Below are 21,498 nucleotides of genomic sequence, written 5' to 3' on the forward strand. Positions count from 1 at the left end.
GGCTGTGACATGGATGGCACAGAATTAATAGATCGGACGATGGCTCGCCGAAGCCGCTCGTCGGCAAGGTGCACACCGGCAAAGACGAGCAACTCATCAAGGGTGCGCCCGCGAGGTGTTCGAGAGAATGGAGTAATTGACAAAAAAACTACCACATTTCACGTATCCGTCCCACAGAACTACCATATTTTGAAAAGTGACCGAAAACTCCAGATTAATACTAATTTTGTGACAAAAAACTACCAAGTTGAGTTGATGACCGTTTTTATGATTTTAAACCTGTTTATGACATGTGGGACCGGCAGAAAAGTCAACTCTGTTTATTTGACCGTGAAGTTAACCGTTATGACAAATGGGACCCACACGTCATCATCAACCTTCTTCTTCCTCCCCTCCTTCTCTGTTTAACATTTCAACAAGCACCTTATGTGCATCGGGCAGCACCACCGTGCCGACGCGTCGACGCCGGTGAGCAGCGGCAGCCCGTGGCACCGGCGACCTTCTTCCAACCGCTGGCCGCACCCTCCTGCTCTGCGTGCTTGCTCCGCTGCCGCCCAAGCCCGCGAGCACCACACCGCAGTCGCCGCGCCTCGCTAGCCTACCCACCGCGCTTCCCCTTCTACTCTCGCCGCTGCTGCTGCCCCTCCCTACTGATGCGCTGCTGCTGCCCCGACGCCGCTGCCGACAGCGCCCAGCCACGCCTCACTAGCTCCACCCGCTGCCGCGCTCCCGCCGTTGTTGATGCTCACCATGGCCGGAGCACCACTCCCGCCCGCGCTCGCCTTCTTCTGGCCGTGCCCGCGCCGCACCCCTGCGCCTCGCCTTTTTCTGGCCATGCCTGCGCCGCACCCCTGCGCCTCGCCTTTGCCCCCACCGGCGCGTGCTTCGGCCGCGGCCACCCGTCCGAGGGCTATCAAATAGGGCGCGACGCCGGAGCTGGACGCGTCTTGGACGCCGGCCGCCGAGAAGAGAATGAGGAGGAGGAGAGCGTGGAGCACAGGAGAGGAGGTGCCCATGTGCGGCGCGGGCGAGCACTGGCCTGAGGGCGCCGGAATCGGTTTCTTTCACGCAGAGGAGGAGGTCTTTGGCATGGAGGGCCGCTCCGGCGACGGGCTGGGTGGATGCGACGGCGGAGGAGCGGCGACGCATGGGATGCTGCTCCAGATGGTGGTGTAGGGGAGCACATGAAGTGTTTGTGAAAATGTCAGACAAGGAAAGAGGAGGAAGAAGAAGAATGACATGTAGGCCCGACCCGTCATCACAGTCAACATGACAGTCAAAATAAACGCAGTTGACAATTTCCGCCACGTCAGCCCTGACAAACGGGCCCCTCCTGTCATAAACGTGTTTAAATCATCTAAACTGGCCATTTTATGAAAGTGGTAGTTTTTGTCACGAAATTAGCATTAATCTGGAGTTTTTTGGTCACTTTTTAAAATGTGGTAGTTCTGTGGGACGGATACGTGAAATGTGGTAGTTTTTTGTCAATTAAGAGAATGCCTAAAAGAGATGAGTGAGTGGATGGAGGAGAGAGAGTGCTGACAGGTGGGCCCACCTGTCATAACAGTCAAGTATGTCATAATCACTATTAATGTTGCCCGCCGGTTTTTAGCAAAATTTTAGAACAAAAGTGGGTTTTAGACAATGTGGTAGTTTTCTGAGACCAACACATGTAAAGTGGTAGTTTTTGGTTAAAACACTGGGGGTTTCGTGTGTTTGAACAATTTGATCTTCACCTTTGTTGGCATATGAACCATAAGAGGTTTGCTGCCACTGCGTAATCAACATCGACTTGTCATAGTAAATGAAAAGAATAAAAACGCTTCCTTCTTGCACGTTAATGATACACTGCAACTCAGCACATGACTGCCAATTAAAAACGGATCCAACATGCATTTTCTCTATGCAGCACCAAGACAATCTCTTGCAGTTATTTTCCAAGTAGCAATTGACAGCTAAGTGGCACAATTGTCCTCATGTTCACTGTGCATACAATTTTTTTTGAAGCTAAATTATACAATCATTACTATGTCTTCTTCACAGACCAGGATATGCAGAAACGCCAGACTATTTCTGGAGTAAATTATTTATGACAAGCAACAGCATTCTTTTCCCACTAACATACTGTCTTCTTCGCAGACCAACTACACCAGAATAGTTCTGGGGTAAATTATTATGACAAGCAACATCATTTTGTTCCCACAAACATACTGTCTTCTTCGCAGAACAACTACACCAGAATATTTCTGGGGTAAATTATTTATGACAAGCAACAGCATTCTCTTCCCACTTAACATACTGTCTTCTTCGCAGACCAACTACACCAGAATAGTTCCGGAGTTAATTATTTATGATAAGCAAGAGCATTCTCTTCCGAGACCTGTCAGTTTGGAAAAATCACCGGTAAGTATAACATATAAAGTATCAATTTGTGCAAAGCAAAAGGAGAGTATTGGTGTATGTGTACGCGAATTATGCACTGAATTAGATAGTGAGGGTAAAAACTGGGAGACAAATAGCGTCCTACTACAAGTGGGCATGAAAAATTAGCAACAGAGAAAACTTCTGTAAACTCTTCGTAATTAAAAGTAATAGTATTATGTTGTATATATTATATGGCAAACATGACAGCATCTCCCAACTGATACTACAAAAATTGCTGGCTGTCAACAGTGTCAACAGATGAAAAATCACCACCCCTTCTGAAACTAGAATTATAGTATGGATGAAAGACCCTGTGAATGTATCATATCTTCTTTAACATACCATGGAAGAGTTGCAAAATGACAAACAGATACTCAAAAACAAAGAATCAAGAAATCAAACCATTTCACCTTACACATCAATAAGAAACCAAACAAAGGTAAATAGGTAACTACTATGTGCAACAATACATACCTATTTATGGATCTTATTAAAACTTGGAGTGATCCATACGGGAATTGGCCAATTCAACCATGGTTGAGGAGATACAACATCAGTGGCACTTAAATCCTCCAAATTTAGTATTCCAACATCCCGACGATTGTCTTTCGAATCTATCAGCCAATACTCGTCATCGTCCGTAAAATAGACATGGTTCCGCAGAAGCCTTGGATAGTCCTGTGTGGAAAGGCAACAAGTATAGTTGTGCCCAATGAACAACGCGTAATCCCCCAACGTCCGCACACGAACTATCTGCTGCTTCTCAATGTCAGCCATGTACACCTCAATATCAACTGTATGCATCTCTTCTTGCTCCCCCCTTGTTTTCCTCTTGACCCTCCATATTTGCAACACACTGCCACATGATGTCTTGGATAGGTATCCATTATATGCCACGAATGGCGAAGTTTCCTTGAAAATCATATCACGGGTGGCACAAGAACCTTCAATGGCATAGCGATACATCCCGCCGAGGAGATCCATCGCGTAGAGCGCACCATCATCGCCAAATATGCAGTCTGAGTACCGCGGCGGTTCACGAGGTGCCGAAGGTATCCAGTGCCACTTGTCATCACCGACCCTCGCAAACGAGAGATCCCTATAGGGATTGTGAATCAGCACGACCGTGCAATCCCCCAATGCGGGATCGCAGGACAGCACGGCCTTCAGATAGAGGACTCCGCGGAGCTCGTCCACCCCATAGGGCTGCGGATCATCCCCATGGAGAGAAAGATCGTACCTTTCAAGGTTGCCTTCGCGGTCGAGGACGGGGCTTACCTGCTCGATGGTGGCGACGGAGGGGAGCGCGACCTGCTCGCCGGTGGCGGGGTTGAGGAGGTGGAGCTCGGAGCGGGCGTCAGCGGTGACGAGCCACCCGTGCGAGGAGCCGATGATGTTGCGCTCCCCGATGGGAGGGTCGGGGAGGCGCGCCCTGTAGGCCTTCTTGTCGGCGAGGCTGAAGAGCTCGGCGGCGCGGGGGCCGGCGGCGGCGGTGGTGTAGAGGAGGCAGGGGGTTTGGGGGCGGCTGTAGATCCCGAGGCGGCGGAGGGCGCGGGCGGTGGCCCGCCAGGCGGTGCAGACGTCGGCGGTGCGGAATAGATCCGGGAACTCGAGGTCACCGAGGACGGTGGTGAGGACGTCCGGCGGCAGCTTGGACCAGTCGGGGCCGGCCGCCGTCGGTTCCTCCATTGGACAGGGATCTGGCGAGACAGGGAGAGATCTCAAAGATAAGAGCTGGGATTATATACGCCGTCGATGCGGCGGAGCAAATCGGTGACGATGCCCTGCTTCCCCCATCCGAGTAGGAGTGAGATTCTTCCCGAGGGGAGTTGGAGTAGAATTAGGTGAAGGGTAAGCATCGGCCGACCGATCACGCGCTTGATCGGTCGCCTTGCGCGAAGCCACGCACGGCGTCCACTACATTCCACGACCGACCACGTGTCTTAGAGCAACTTGGAGTTCCTCCAGAAAAAAAGCTTATCATAAAAGTGCTTTTAAATTTTAGGGAAAGTTTCTTCAATCAGGTCCCGTAAAATGTATTTTATTTTTTATTAAAGAAAACTAAATAATGGCCTAGGGCCCGTCAGGTAGTGACACGTGTGACAACCTCTGATGGCGCGACAACATTCTGGCGGGGCGGCGATGAGATGCAACATTCCGGCGGCGCGGCGGGAAGTTTTAGGCGGTTACCTTGCCGTCAAAAGTTGTCGGGAAGCAAAACTTTCCCTAAACCTGAAGGAATTTGGGGCCAAGTTCATATGATCTTGTAAATTTATTCCATGTTTAGGGAAACTGTTGAAGACATTTTTTGGCCCAAACTTTCCCTAAACCTTTTTTTAGAGATAGAATTGCTCTTGCTCTTAGGCCTAGTTTGGCAAAGGGTTTTTCGGGTTGGGGATTGGAGAGGATTTGGTGATCCCCTCCTCTCCACCTAATCCCATCTAGTCCCTCCCCTTCTCATAATTTTTTGTGTTTGGTTTACGTATTAGCAGCAGCATACAACAACAAGCTTTCAGATTACATCAACAACATCATACAACATCAACAGTACTACAAGACTCGCATTACAACTATATGAAGGATCAAGCCAACTTTCATGTGTAATAATTTGTACTTCAATCACTCATCTCTGAAGTACCAAGTCGTGACAAAAGCTTAACTTTTTGACAAAGACACACATGACAAATGCCTATTATTACACATTGTTCTTACCCCTCTATCTCTCCCTTGCGGCAATGGTCACATATGTGACACAGGTGGCAGCGAAATCCGTAGGTCAGCGCCTCTCTCCTCTCTCCCATGGAAGCCCTGTCCTCTCCTCTTTCTTCCTGACTGCGAGCGGTGGCACATGCGTAACAAGGCCAGTGGCGGCCAGCTGCGCGAGAGGTAATGGAACATGCCTCCCCGAAGGCATCGGGATGTTGCAGCTGGTGTGGTCGTGCCTCCCCATCATCGTCGGCGTTGCATCGCTACCGGAGGGGCGCCCTGGCTCCACCTCTTATCACAAACCAAGCATCACTTGGTGAAATTTGGCATGCGAATCTGCATCCTAGCCTTTTCTTTTGACTGCATTGACTTTCTTGGATTTTCTTTGGATCTGTGGTGAATGACTAGGTAACTTGGCAAGCTCTCTCCCTTGAAAGTGCATATAGTCCCCATGTGTGGTTTTGGTAATTAATGACAATCGTCATGGACTAATGTTTGCATTGGGACATACATTTAAAGGGAACTTCCACTAGCAATGCACGAAGAATATTGGATGAATTGAAGGATGATATCCACCAACACTATCATATGCATTGAGACTTGATAAAGTTACAATGCCTATGAGAAACTATGACACCAAGTTATATATGAAGGTTGTAACATAGAGCAATAAGAAGATTGAATTGATTTAGAATGGTTGTCGTCTACATATAGTTGTGCATCAAGATTGAGTTCATTGATCGAATCAAATATGATCAAGATGAATTCCATGTGATGAACGAGATGTTATCAAAATGGAATTAATTGCAGGATATCAGAAGTTGTCATGCTTCAACTTATGAGTTTGGCTATAGTGGATCAAGATCTTAAGAGAATGATTAAAGATAAGAATTCCATATATGGTTTGAAGAAAAGATCATGATGAACACCCGTTGAGTCATGGTTAGTCAAGTTGTCAAGAAAGTAATTCAAGTGAAGAATTCATTGTGCCTCTCAAGAGATTGTGATGGAGCATGGACAATAATAGCATGTGATCCATGTGATGACCAATATGATACTTGTGTAGAATGCCCAATATGGCCATGAAAAATTGAGGTATTAATGATAAGTGTCTTGAAGCAATGAAGTGATGGGAATTATTCAATGTGGCTTTCAAGACATCAATATAGATCAAGGAGTAATGATAAAGGTTGAGCAAGATAAATATGGAAGATTGAATTCTAAATGGTCAACAGACAAGCGTAAATCATGTAGCACATGGGATCTTGTGGTACAGTAAGAAATTCACTACAAAATCTGCTCTATACTGTGACAAAAACCCTGGTTACGAAATAGGAAACGTCGCCTAAAATTATTTTCTGTGACTAGTACATGGGGGAGGGGGTTGGGCTTCAAGGATTTTGAACTATTCAGTTTGACATTGTTAGCGAAGCAGGCGTGGCGCATACTTCAAACACCAGAATCGCTAAGCACTAGAATTTTAAAGGCTGTCTACTTTCCCACTGGTTCCATTCTGGATGCAGAACTTGGGAACCACCCTAACCAGATATGGAGAGCTATTGTGGAGGGACATGATGGCCTAAAACAAGGATTTATCAGGAGAATTGGTAACTGAGTTTCAACTAATATATGAAGAGACAATTGGATACCAAGGGATGTGATGATGCGCCCATTTGGATGTCGGTTGGACAATCCTCCCATATATGTATCTGAACTCATTGATCGCACTTCAGCTAAATTGGACAATGAGAAATCGCCAAGGTTTGTCTACCAATTGATGTGCGAGCCATACTCAGTATACCATTATGTACAAGGGACATTGCTGATAGTTGGGCGTGGAATGTTGAAAAAAAAGTGTTTTTCCAGACCAGCTTATAAGATGATGGTTGCAACGAAGATGAGAATGGAAGCATGGTTAAATGGCTCTACTGGTTCGTCGAGCAATGACAGGGACACGACGTCCTGGAAATTATTATGGAAAACGTCGGTCCGAGGGATGATACACATGTTTCTTTGGAGGCTAGCGAAGAACTCGCTTCCCACTGAGGATGTGAGAGCTCACAGAAATATGTCCACGACAAGTTGTTGTGCTTTGTGCAGAGCTGCAGATTCTTGGAGACACCCGCTTCTTGAATGCACAATGGAAAGGTGCGTATGGGCTCTTGTTGATGGCGATCTAGCGGAGCACCTGTGCAAAAACAACGAATCCGAGTGCAAAATAAAGGTTATTTTCGATGATCGATACTCTCTCACATGGATCTTTTGTCAAGTTATCAATGAATTTGTGGGTGATATGGTGGGCAAGGAGACATGTGATTGATACGTCTCCGTCGTATCTATAATTTTTGATTGTTTCATGCCAATATTATACAACTTTTACATACTTTTGGCAACTTTTTATATGATTTATTTGGACTAACCTATTGATCGAGTGCCCAGTGCCAGTTCTTGTTTTTTGCATGTTTTTTGTATCGCGGAATATCCATATCAAATGAAGTACAAATTAAATAAAATTTCATGGAGAATTATTTTGGAATGTATGTGATTTTGGGAGTTGGAATCACCACAAACGGAGGCCCACAAGACACCAGGGCGTGCCAGAGGCCCCTGGCATGTGGTGGTGGGTTGTGCCCTCCTCGAACGTCGGTTGGAGCTCTACTTCGGGCGCAAGGAAGCTTATATCTAGAAAAAATCGTGTTAAAATCTCAGCGCAATCTGAGTTACGAATCTCCCGGAATATAAGAAACGGTTTTCGGCCAGATCAGAAGAACGCAAAACAGAAGAGAACAGAGAGGGAGATCTAATCTCGGAGGGGCGGAGCCCCTCCACCGCCATGGAGGCCATGGACCAGAGGTAGAACTCTCCTCCCATCTAGGGGGAGGCCAAGGAAGAAGAAGAAGGAGGGGGGGCTCTCTCCCCTTCTCTCCCGGTGGCGCCGGAGTACCGCCGGGGCAAGGATCGTGACGACGATCTACATCAACAATCTTGCTACCGTCAACACCAACTCTCTCCCCCTCTATGCAGCGGTGTAACACCCCTTATCCCCGATGTAATCTCTACTTAAACATGGTGCTCAACTCCATATATTATTTCCCAATGATCTATGGTTATCCTATGATGTTTGAGTAGATCCGTTTTGTCCTGTGGGTTAATCGTGATCTTGGTTGGTATGATTGCATATTTTATTTATGGTGCTGTCCTACGGTGCCCTTCGTCTCGCACAAACATGAGGGGCCCCCGCTGTAGGGTGTTGCAATACGTTCATGATTCGCTTATGGTGGGTTGCGAGAGTGACAGAAGCTTAAACCCGAGTAGGTGGGTTGTTGCGAATGGGATAAAGAGGACTTGATATTTAGTGCTATGGTTGGGTTTCACGACCTTAATGATCTTTAGTAGTTGCGGATGCTTGCTAGAGTTCCAATCATAAGTTCATATGATCCAAGTAGAGAAAGTATGTTAGCTCATGCCTCTCCCTCATATAAAATTGCAAGAATGATTACCGGTACTTGTTATCGATTGCCTAGGGACAAATGACTTTCCTATTGACAAAAGCTACCCACTTTTATTACCTTGTAATTTATTCCTAGTTTTATTCACGCAAAGTACTCGTAGTTTTATTCTTGCAAAATAAATTCATACTTGTTTCCGGTAAAGCGGACGTCAAGTGTGCGTAGAGTTGTATCGGTGGTCGATAGAACTTGAGGGAATATTTGTTCCGCCTTTAGCTCCTCATTGGTTCGACACTCTTATTTATCGAAGAAGCCTACAAACGATCCCCTATACTTGTGGGTTATCAAGACCTTTTTATGGCGCCGTTGCCGGGGAGCAATAGCGCGGGGTGAATATTCTCGTGTGTGCTTCTTTGCTTTATCAGTAAGTAGTTTTTATTTCCTGTTCTAAGTTGTTCTCTATCTTTAGTTATGGATATGGAACACGAAATACCAAAAAAATAGTTGTACTTGCTACTCATGGTGATGGGGAACCTCCTAAAACCCTCGATGCTCGTTATGTTAAAGATATTATGCACTACTTTGATAATCCTAAGAAAACCCCATTCAACTATATAATGGGAGTAACATTGGATCAACATGAATACTTTAGGGATTATTGCTTGACTCATAAAGGAAAATTGTTATGGGATCAAATTCATATGTTGCATTGGTATGCTCGGGGGCTATGCTTGAGATATGATTATACTTGCTGCTCTAGGATGAACGGTCCAAATCTTTCCCTTTTCATGCAAATTTAATGATAATGAAACCTTAGCTTCTTATGCTAATGGTATATATGATTACTATGATGTGGAAAGAATAGAAGAATTTGTTGCATTTAAGGGTGCTTATGAAATTGAATCTTTGTTTGAAAAGTTTGAAGATTTTGATGATTCAGTTTATAGACCTGGAAATTTTGCCATCCTTAAATATTGCTATGATAATTACAAATACAATTCCGATATTCATGAATTTATTGAGAAAATCTCTGCTGTCCAAGAAGAGACTAATATTTTGCAGGAGTCTACGGAATAAGGAATTGATGAAACTGTGAGCTCATTGGATGAAAAAGATGATGAGGAGAGCGAAGAACAAACGGAGGAAGAACATATTAGCTACCCGTGCCCACCTTCTAATGAGAATAACTCTTCAACTCATACATTGTTTAATTCCCTTCATTCTTACCGAAGGATGAATGCCATGATAATTGCTATGATCACGTTGATTCGTTTGAAATATCCCTTTTTGATGATGCTTGCTATGCTTGTGGCCATGATGCCAATTTAAATTATGCTTATGGAGATGAACTTGCCATAGTTCCTTATGTTAAGAATGACATTGTTGCTATTGCACCCATACATGATAGTCCTATTATCTTTTTGAATTCTCCAAACTGCACTATATTATAGAAGTTTGCACTTATTAAGGATTACATTGATGGGTTGCGTTCTACCACTACACATGATAATTTGATGAGTATAATATGCATGTGCTTGCTGCTCCTACTTGCAATTATTATGAGAGAGGAACTACATTTCCGCCTCTTTATGTTTCCAACATGATAAAATTGCAAGAAACTGCTTATGCTATGTAATGGCCTTTACTTGATGTGCATGAATTGTTATTTTATGACATGCCGATGCATATGAAGAGAGTTAGACTTCGTCATTGCATGATATATGTTGCTTTGTGCTCACTACTAAATGCCAAATCATTGCTAATTAAAATTGGCTTTGATATACCTTGGGATCCGGGTGGATTCATTACTTGAGCACCTTATGCCTAGCTTAATGGCTTTAAAGAAAGCGCTGCCAGGGAGACAACCCGGAAATTTTGGAGAGTCTTTTATTTCTGTTAAGTGCTTTTATAAAGTTTAAAAACAAAAAAAATATAGAGGGGAACTTAAAACATCACAAAAAGAAAAACGAAGGTGAGAGAGACGAGCATTGTGAAAGTGGAGGACGTCCTTGAACTTTGTTCATGCCGATGGTAACTTTGTGAATCTTGATTACAGAAACTTTTCAACAAAAGTAATTATCCCATTGTACAATTACATTGTATTATAAAAATAATGTGCCAAGGTTTGCCTTTAGGATGATTAAATTACTTGTTGGTTTGTGCGGTGCAAAACAGAAACTTTGGCTGTAGTGCTCGATTTTACATTTTTACTGGAACGTCAAATGGTTCTGAAACTTTTTGTACTGTCTTTATATACAAATTTTTTATTTTTTCCTAATTTTTCAGAATTTTTAGAGTTACAAAAGTATGGTGGATGTTCAAATCTTTACAGACTGTCCTGTTTTCACAGATTGCATAGCTTCATTATTTGCGTATGTTTGAATTCTTGAAGCCTCCTTGACTTGGGGCCATAGAATTGTGATAACATACAGTGGGTAATTTTTGTTTATAATTATACAATAATGTTACAGCACATGATGGGATTTCATTGCCATATTCACTAACCCCGCCACTAAAAGTTCGGTTAAGTTTTGTGTGGACGAAGTTTTCGAAGATCCAGGAGGTCTCAATGTGGGGAGAAGGAGGAGAGGCAAGAGCTCAAGCTTGGGGATGCCTGAGGCACCCCAAGTAAATATTCAAGGAGACTCAAGCGTCTAAGCTTGGGGATGCCCCGGAAGGCATCCATCTTTCTTCAACAAGTATCGGTATGTTTTTGGATTCGTTTCGTTCATGTGATATGTGCAAATCTTGGAGCGTCTTTTGTGTTTATTTTCCATTTTTTCTTTTATGCACCATGCTGGTATGAGATAGTCCATGCTTGATTTATAGAATTCTCATTGCACTTCACTTATATCTTTTGAGTATGGCTTTATAGAATGCTTCATGTGCTTCACTTATATCATTTGAAGTTTGGATTGCATGTTTCTCTTCACATAGAAAACCGTTATTTGTAGAATGCTCTTTTGCTTCACTTATATTTATTAGAGCATGGTCTTTTGTAGAAAGAATTAAACTCTCATGCTTCACTTAGATCTATTTAGAGAGTCAACATGAATTGGTCAATTGCATGGTTAGTCATAAAATCCTACATAAAACTAATGGATCACTGGATATGATATGTTTGATTCCTTGCAATAGTTTTGCGATGTAGAGATGGAATATGTGGGAGGTACTAGTAAATGGTTGTGTTAGTAAGAATATTGGTGTTAAGGTTTGTGATTCACGAAGCATGCACGTATAGTCTCTCATTATGCTATGATGTTGGAGCACGATTTATTATTGATTGTCTTCCTTATGAGTGGCGGTTGGGGACGAGCGATGGTCTTTTCCTACCAATCTATCCCCGTAGGGGCATGCGTAGTAGTACTTTGCTTCGAGGGCTAATAAACTTTTGCAATAAGTATATGAGTTCTTTATGACTAATGTGAGTCCATGGATTATACGCACTCTTACGTTTCCGCAATTTGCTAGCCTCTACGGTACCGTGCATTGCCATTTCTCACATCGAGACATGGTGCAAACTTCGCAGATGCATCCAAACCCCATGATATGATACACTCTATCACACATAAGCCTTATTATATCTTCCTCAAAACAGCCACCGTACCTACCTATTATGGCTTTTCCATGGCCATTCTGAGATATATTGCCATGCAATTTCCACCGCTTCCGTTTGACGACTTCAGCATTCATTGTCATATTGCTTTGCATGATCATATAGCTGACATAGCAATTGTGGCTCAGCCACCGTTCATTATTTTTCATACATGTTACGCTAGATTATTGCACATCTTGGTACATGCCAGAGGCATTCATATAGAGTCATATTTTGTTATAGGTATCGAGTTGTAATTTTTATTTCTTTTGAGTTATAAGTAAATAGAAGTGTGATGATCATCAATTTTCATTTTTAGAGCAGTGCCCCAGTGAGGAAAGGATGATGGAGACTATGATTCCCCCACAAGTCGGGATGAGACTCCGAACAATGAGAGAAAAAATATAAAAAATGAAAAAAAGAGAAAAAGAAAAAAATAAAGAAAACAAAGAAAACAAAGAGAGAAGGGCATTGTTAGTATCCTTTACCACACTTGTGCTTCAATGTAGCACCATGTTTTTCATATGGAGAGTCTCCTATGTTGTCAGTTTCATAAACTAGTGGGAATTTTTCATTATAGGATTAGATGCACACCCACTTAGTTTTCATATTGAGCTTTCATACACTTATATTTCTTAGTGCATTCATTGCATGGCAATCCCTACTCCTCTCATTGATATCGATTGATGGGCATCTCCATAGCCCGTTGGTTAGCCGCGTCGATGTGAGATTTTTTTACTTTTTGTCTTCTTTATATTTACCCCTATCGTCATACTCTATTCCACCCGTAGTGCTATATCCATGGCTTGCGCTCATGTATTGCGTGAGGGTTGAAAAAGCTGAAGCGCATTAAAAAGTATGAACCAATTGCTCGGGTTGTCATCGGGGTTGTGCATGATAAATACCTTGTGTTAAGAAGACAGAGCATGACAAAACTATATGGTTTTGTAGGGAAAGCTTTCTTTAGCGTTGATATTTTGAAAGACATGATTGTTTGTTGGGATGCCTGAGTATTGATGTCTTTATGTCAAATTATAGACTATTGCTTTGAATCACTTATATCTTAATATTAATGCGATGATTATATACATTATCAAGTTTATGCTAGGTAGCATTCCACATAAAAAATTATCTTTTTTATCATTTACCTGCTCAAGGACGAGCAGGAATTAAGCTTGGGGATGCTGATACGTCTCCATCGTATCTACAATTTTTGATTGTTTCATGCCAAAATTATACAACTTTTACATACTTTTGGCAACTTTTTATATGATTTATTTGGACTAACCTATTGATCCAGTGCCCAGTGCCAGTTCTTGTTTTTTTGCATGTTTTTTGTATCGCAGAATATCCATATCAAACAAAGTCCTAATGCAATAAAATTTCACGGAGAATTATTTTGGAATATATGTGATTTTTGGGACTTGGAATCACCGCAAACGGAGGTCCACACAGCCCACAAGACACCAGGGCACGCCAGAGGCCCCTGGCGCGTGGTGGTGGGTTGCCCTCCTCGAACGTTGGTTGGAGCTCTACTTCGGGCGCAAGGAAGCTTATATCCGAAAAAATCGTGTTAAAATCTCAGCGCAGTCGGAGTTACGGATCTCCCGGAATATAAGAAACAGTTTTCGGCCACATCAGAAGAACGCAAAACAGAAGAGAACAGAGAGGGAGATCCAATCTCGGAGGGGGTCCCGCCCCTCCGCCGCCATGGAGGCCATGGACCAGAGGGATAACTCTCCTCCCATCTAGGGGGGAGGCCACGGAAGAAGAAGAAAGAGGGGGGCTCTCTCCCCTTCTCTCCCGGTGGTGCCGGAGTGTCGCCGGGGCAGGGATCGTGACGGCGATCTACATCAACAATCTTGCTACCGTCAACACCAACTCTCTCCCCCTCTATGAAGAGGTGTAACACCTCTTCTCCCCGCTGTAATATCTACTTAAACATGGTGCTCAACTCCATATATTATTTCCCAATGATCTATGGTTATCCTATGATGTTTGAGTATATTTGTTTTGTCCTGTGGGTTAATCGTGATCTTGGTTGGTAGGATTGCATATTATTTATGGTGCTGTCCTACGGTGCTCTCCGTCTCGCGCAAACGTGAGGGGCCCCACCGTAGGGTGTTGCAATACGTGCATGATTCACTTATGGTGGGTTGCGAGAGTGACAGAAGCTTAAACCCGAGAAGGTGGGTTGTTGCGTATGGGATAAATAGGACTTGATACTTAATGCTATGGTTGGGTTTCACGACCTTAATGATCTTTAGTAGTTGCGGATGCTTGCTAGAGTTCCAATAATAAGTGCATATGATCCAAGTAGAGAAAGTATGTTAGCTCATGCCTCTCCCTCATATAAAATTGCAAGAATGATTACCGGTACTTGTTATCGATTGCCTAGGGACAAATGACTTTCCTATTGACAAAAGCTACCCACTTTTATTACCTTGTAATTTATTCCTAGTTTTATTCTTGCAAAGTACTTGTAGTTTATTTTTTCAAAATAGTTTCATACTTGTTTCCGGTAAAGCGAACGTCAAGTGTGCATAGAGTTGTATCGGTGGTCGATAGAACTTGAGGGAATATTTGTTTTGCCTTTAGCTCCTTGTTGGGTTCGACACTCTTATTTATCGAAGAAGGCTACAAATGGTCCCCTATACTTGTGGGTTATTAGTGATCCATAAGGAAATCTATCCAGCTCCTTTGGCAACACATTATTTTATAACCGTTTCATAGCTCAACTAGATAGCACCACGGAAGCAAACAACACCTGACACCGCACCCAAGTTTGCATGTGTAAGACCAAAGGCACCGCTGCTGGGACATGCTAAAATAAATGTGGACGCCAGTGTGGCAAGATCTGGCTTGGGTGGCTCCACGGTAAACTTGTTCAAACTCCGGGCCGGGCCAGGTTTCGGGCCGGGCATTGTAAAGCCCGAAGCAAAAATCCCAAGCCCGGGTACGGCCCGACCTGGCCCGAAGCACACGAACAGTGCCATTTTTAATTAAAATAATTATATTCAAATAATATAATATACCTATATTTCAAATAAAATCTAGATTTTTTGCCATTTCGGGCTTTTGGGCTGGGCTTTGGGCGAGAAAATGGAGCCCGGGCCCAGCCCGGATGCCGGGCTTTCGAGTTCGAGCCTCTGGGCCGGGCTGCCCATGCACATGTCTACTCCACGACAGTCGTGTGCCGGGATGCTAGAGGTTTTATCTGGGTAGCTCTGCCTTGGTTATTACCGGTGTGACTAATGTTGCATCATTGGAAGCGATCACATGTTGTGATGCTTTATCATTAGCCGAAGATTTGCTGCTGTACAACTTTGTTGTTGCTTCGGATTCGAAACAAGTGATCGTGGATATCGACAAAGGGACGGGTAGCAGCTATGGGAACATCATCAAGGAGATCAAGCAGCGAGCAACAAATTTTAATTGCACTTTTGGTTTTGAAGGTCGAGCGGCAACTTTAGATGCATATAGTTGAGCTAAGTATTCAAATTCTCTTGAGCAGGGGCACCACTTGTGGTTGGGCCAACCCCATGATCAATTTTGTATTCCACATCAAAATCAACAAACTTAGCTTTACCCTAAAAAAAGGCATCGAAGGGTTTCCTTGAGAAAACTATCGAAGGGATGTTAAAAAAATGCATCCAAAGGGTCTTATCCAATGTCAACGTGAAGGTTGGAGCGGAGGCATCACAATTGAAGCAAGTAATTAGTTTTCTCCAGCCCCTTCTAATTCCCCCAATTACCGCTGGCATTCCTGTCGTGGAATTGTCACGACAGATGTCCTAGCGGAAGGACTTAGGGCATATTTCCTTCAAGAAGAAGAAGCGCAAGATGATCCGGAGGCTTCAACCCGCCAAGATTCATAAGAACTGATCCACTGTCCGGTTCATAACTGGCATCATCAATCCTTGCTTGAAAAAACACTTATTCATTTGGGCCCACAGAGCCATGTAATAGGCTAGTTAAACTCCGATTTGCCGTGCCATCGTGCATGTTTTGTTTGCATAACACTGCTGATCCGTCAGTTGATGATCTGCCACTTATGCTCATGATATCCTTAAGTATGCAAGTCAGATTCATCATTTTTCCTGCACACAAACAGATCACAAGTGCTCTGGCGGTTTATCCCAGGGCGGGTCACAATACCCCATATAAAAACCACTGGTGACTATAATAGTCCATAACCAGGGCCGGATTAATCACAACCTTATATAACAAAACATCATATTTGTGATATTTGCTTACACTGCCAGCTTATCATACTTGTGCAGTAAGGGTTACAACCCAAATATTGAGAGCAGAACGCCCTGTTCAATTGATTCATACCGCTGGCTCATAATGTCATATGCAGCAAGGGGTATCATCCCAAATTAGAGCATAGCGCTCTAAGCACATAAAATCATCATACACTGGTGACTTAAAGTCCAAGACCAGGCCGGGTTAACAAACACGGGATAGATTCATATATAAACCATAAGTAAACATAGCCCTCATCGGTTTTCAACCATGTATTAACATGTCACAAGAGATGAATCTCAAAAAATGTTCAAATCAAAGCAAAAAAAACCAAGGCTTTCACAGGTTGCCAAGCCTTCAAGTCAAGTGATTTTCAAGGGCCGCACAGCCACTGAGTTAAACCTTCATTCAACCTTGTAAGCCGACCAATCGCCGTTTTAACTTTGACAAGTTCAGGGTCTGTATAAGATTGACTGCCAAGAGTACGGCGAGTCATTCCAGGTTTACCTGGGCGGAGTGGCAGACTTAAAAAAGGCAGGATAACCCGGATTTTAGGTGAATACACATGGCTTCCAAGCCTACTACAAGGGTCATCAAAGCTCTGTTTATTTAACAAAGAGCCCCCAAGTAATATTTCATTCCAGGCGTACAAGCCGGATCAATAGGGTAGTCATAGCTATGCTCAATGAGCAGTAAGCCCCAAAGTATTTGGTAATCATGGCATACAAGCCGGATCAAGAGGGTAGTCATAGCTACGCTCAATGAGCAGGAAGCCCCCAAGTGATCATATGAAGTGACAATAAAGACTCATTATTCTCAGAAATGAAACGACAGAGGCCCTGAATTATCAGGGATGCCGACTTTATTATATTCATCATAATATATACATTGTCAAAATATGTACATCACAAGAGCCGGTGGCTCAGGTGTAATAAGGCCGAAGATGAGCAATATTCCACGGCCGGCGGGTCTCCTCCTCCGACGTGCGTGAGTCCTTGTGGTCTCGAACATCTATAAGGTAGTATGACCCGTTGTTCAGATTTTTGCTGACCACAAAGGGTCCTTCCCAAGGTGGGGATAGCTTGTGCATATCAGTTTGATCCTGGATAAGCCGGAGCACCAAATCGCCTTCTTGAAAGGTCCTGCTTTTAACCCGGCGGCTATGATAACGGCGCAGATCTTGCTGGTAAATCGCCGAACGAGCCGCCGCAAGGTCACGCTCCTCATCTAACAAGTCAATACCATCCTGACGTGCTTTTTCATTATCAGCTTCAACATAAGCCACCACACGGGGCAAGTTATGATGGATGTCACTAGGGAGAACAGCCTCTGCTCCGTAAACCATGAAGAAAGGCGTGTAACCCGTAGATCTGTTGGGGGTGGTATTGATGCTCCATAACACTGAGGGTAATTCCTCCACCCAACAACCCGGCTTCCTCTGCAAAGGGACCATAAGCCGGGGCTTGATGCCTCTCAAAATTTCTTCATTGGCTCTCTCAGCTTGACCATTAGACTGGGGGTGAGCTACTGGTGACACATGAAGTTGAATATGCTCTCGTTGACAAAACTCTTTCGTAGCACCTTTGGATAGATTTGTGCCATTATCAGTTATAATGCTGTGGGGAAAACCAAAACGGAAAATCACCTTTTTGATGAACTGAACCGCTGTTGCCGCATCACACTTACTGACCGGCTCTGCCTCAACCCACTTTGTAAATTTGTCAACCGCCACCAAAAGGTGGGTCTTTTTACCCTTGGACCTTTTGAAAGGTCCAACCATATCAAGCCCCTAGACCGCAAACGGCCAAGCAATTGGAATCATCCTCAATTCTTGAGCCGGAATATGAGCTCGTCTTGAAAATTTCTGACAGCCATCACATTTACTGACCAAATCTTCTGCATCAGTATGAGCCGTCAGCCAATAAAATCCATGACGAAAAGCCTTGGACACGAGAGATTTAGAGCCGGCATGATGACCACAATCTCCTTCATGAATCTCTCGGAGAATCTCACGGCCTTCTTCAGGAGAGACACAACGTTGAAACGCCCTTGTGACACTGAGATGATGCAACTCTCCATTGACAATAGTCATTGACTTAGACCGCCGGGTTATCTGTATGGCCGAAGTTTCTTCTTCAGGTAACTCGCCCCGGGTCATATAAGCCAGATATGGAACTGTACAATCAGGAATAGCAAGAAGAGTCGCCTCCAGCTGTGCCTTGGGTCAGGAATAGCAAGATCTTCCTCTGTAGGCAATTTGACTGAAGGGTTATGCAGAATATCAAGGAAAACATTGGGTGGCACCGGCTTACGATGGGACCCCAACCATCTTAAAGCATCAGCCGCCTCATTTTTCCTCCGATCAATATGCTCTACTTGATAGCCTTTGAAGTGACCAGCAATAGCATCAACCTCTTGGCGATAAGCCGCCATGAGTGGGTCCTTAGAATCCCAAGTGCCTGAAACTTGCTGAGCCACCAAATCTGAGTCACCAAAACACCTCACGCGGCTTAGATTCATCTCTTCAGCCATCAGAAGTCCATGGAGTAGGGCTTGATACTCAGCTGCATTATTAGTACAAGGGAACATCAACCTTAAAACATAACAAAATTTATCACCTCGTGGGGAAGTTAAAACAACTCCAGCCCCCGAGCCTTCCAACTGTCTTGATCCATCAAAGTGAATAGTCCAATATGTGCTATCCGGCTTCTCCTCAGGCATCTACAGCTCTGTCCAATCATTGATGAAATCCACAAGTGCTTGAGACTTGATGGCTGTGCGAGGCATATACTTCAAACCATGGGGTCCAAGCTCAATGGCCCACTTGGCTACCCGACCTGTGGCTTATCTGTTTTGAATAATATCCCCTAAAGGAGCAGAACTAACCACAGTGATGGGATGACCCAGGAAGTATTGCTTGAGCTTTCGACTAGCCATGAACACCCCATATACAAGCTTCTGCCAATGCGGATACCTCTGCTTGGACTCAATAAGCACCTCACTGATGTAGTAAACCGGTCGTTGAACCAGACATTCCTTGCCTGACTCCTTCCTTTCCACCACAATTGCCACGCTGACGGCTCTGCTATTAGCAGCCACATATAACAACAAAGGCTCTTTATCAATAGGAGCAGCAAGAACCGGTGGCTCAACTAACTATTTCTTCAAGGCCTCAAACGCCTGATCAGCAGCATCACTCCAGACAAAGTGATCTGACTTCTTCATCATCTGGTACAGAGGGATAGCCTTTTTGTTGGGGATCGTAGTAATAATTCAAAATTTTCGTACGTGTCACCAAGATCAATCTAGGAGATACTAGAAACGAGAGAGAAGGAGTGCATCTTCATACCCTTGAAGATCGCTAAGCGGAAGCGTTACAAGAAAGCGGTTGATGGAGTCGTACTCGCGGCGATTCAAATCGCGGAATATCCGATCCAAGCGTCGAACGGACGGCGCCTCCGCGTTCAACACACGCACAGCCCGGGGATGTCTCCTCCTTCTTGATCCAGCAAGGGGAGAGGGGAAGTTGAGGGAGAGCTCCGGCAGCACGACGACGTGGTGGTGGAGCTTGTGGTTCTCCTGCAGGGCTTCGCCAAGCACTACGGAGGAGGAGGAGGTATTGGAGGAGGGAGGGGCTGCGCCAAGGGAAGGGTGCGGCTGCCCTATCTCTCCCTCACTATATATAGGGGGAAGAGGGGAGGAGGAGGCGCCCTAGGGTTTCCCTAGGGGAGGGGCGGCGGCCACAGGGGAAACCCTAGATGGGTTTGGGCGTCCCCACCCCTAGGAAACTTGCCCCCCAAGCCGAGAGGGGCGGCTGCCCTAGGGGAGCGGCCCCACCTCTCCAGGTTACGTGAGATGGGGTGGGAGGGGCGCACTTCCCCTTAGTGGTCTGGTGTGCCCCCTCCCCTTGGCCCATGAGGCCCCCAACGCTTGTCGGGGCCTTCGAAACTCCTTTTGGTCATGCTGGTCGTCACCCGGTACTCCAGAACAATTTCGGACTCCAATACCCTTCGTCCAATATATTGATCTTCACCTCCGGACCATTCTGGAGATCCTCGTCACGTCCGGGATCTCATCTAGGACTCCGAACAACCTTCGGTAACCACATACAATTTCCCATAACAACTCTAGCGTCACCGAACCTTAAGTGTGTAGACCCTACGGGTTTGGGAACCATGCAGACATGACCGAGACACCTCTCCGGTCAATAACCAATAGCCGGATCTGGATACCCATATTGGCTCCCACATGTTCCACGATGATCTCATCGGATGAACCACGATGTCGGGATTCAATCAATCCCATATACAATTCCCTTTGTCCATCGGTATGTTACTTGCCCGAGTTTCGATTGTCGGTATCCTCATACCTCGTTCAATCTCGTTACTGGCAAGTCTCTTTACTCGTTCCGTAATGCATGATCCCATGGCTAACTCCTCAGTCACATTGAACTCATTATGATGATGCATTACTGAGTGGGCCCAGAGATACCTCTCCGTCATACGGAGTGACAAATCCCAGTCTTGATTCGTGCCAACCCAACAGACACTTTCAGAGGTACCTGTAGTGCACCTTTATAGCCACCCAGTTACGTTGTGACGTTTGATACACCCAAAGCACTCCTACAGTATCCGGGAGTTTCACAATCTCATGGTCTAAGGAAATGATACTCGACATTAGAAAAGCTCTAGCAAACAAATTACACGATCTTGTGCGATGCTTAGGATTGGGTCTTGTCCATCACATCATTCTCCTAATGATGTGATCCCGTTATCAATGACATTCAATGTCCATGGTCAGGAAACCATAACCATCTATTGATCAACGAGCTAGTCAACTAGAGGCTTACTAGGGACATGTTGTGGTCTATGTATTCACACATGTATTACAGTTTTCGGTTAATACAATTATAGCATGAACAATAGACAATTATCATGAACAAGGAAATATAATAATAACCATTTTATTATTGCCTCTAGGACATATTTCCAACAGTCTCCCACTTGCATTAGAGTCAATAATCTAGTTCACATCTCCATGTGATTAACACTCATAGTTCACATCGCCATGTGACTA

General features: G+C 44.5%; 1 protein-coding gene across 1 annotated transcript; it reads right to left on the reverse strand.

Annotated features, from left to right (window-relative positions):
- Nucleotides 1-1,844: 1,844 nt before the first annotated feature.
- On the reverse strand, nt 1,845-4,247 carry LOC123076811 (probable F-box protein At1g44080). Its single transcript, XM_044498950.1, has 2 exons — nt 2,899-4,247; nt 1,845-2,380 (listed from the first exon to the last, which is right to left on the reverse strand). The coding sequence occupies exon 1, from the start codon at nt 4,111-4,113 to the stop codon at nt 2,899-2,901; it is 1,215 nt and encodes a 404-aa protein (XP_044354885.1). The 5' UTR covers nt 4,114-4,247; the 3' UTR covers nt 1,845-2,380.
- Between the last annotated feature and the right edge of the window lie 17,251 nt (nt 4,248-21,498).

This window comes from Triticum aestivum, chromosome 3D (assembly GCF_018294505.1).
Source record: "Triticum aestivum cultivar Chinese Spring chromosome 3D, IWGSC CS RefSeq v2.1, whole genome shotgun sequence".
Classification (NCBI taxonomy): domain Eukaryota; kingdom Viridiplantae; phylum Streptophyta; class Magnoliopsida; order Poales; family Poaceae; genus Triticum; species Triticum aestivum.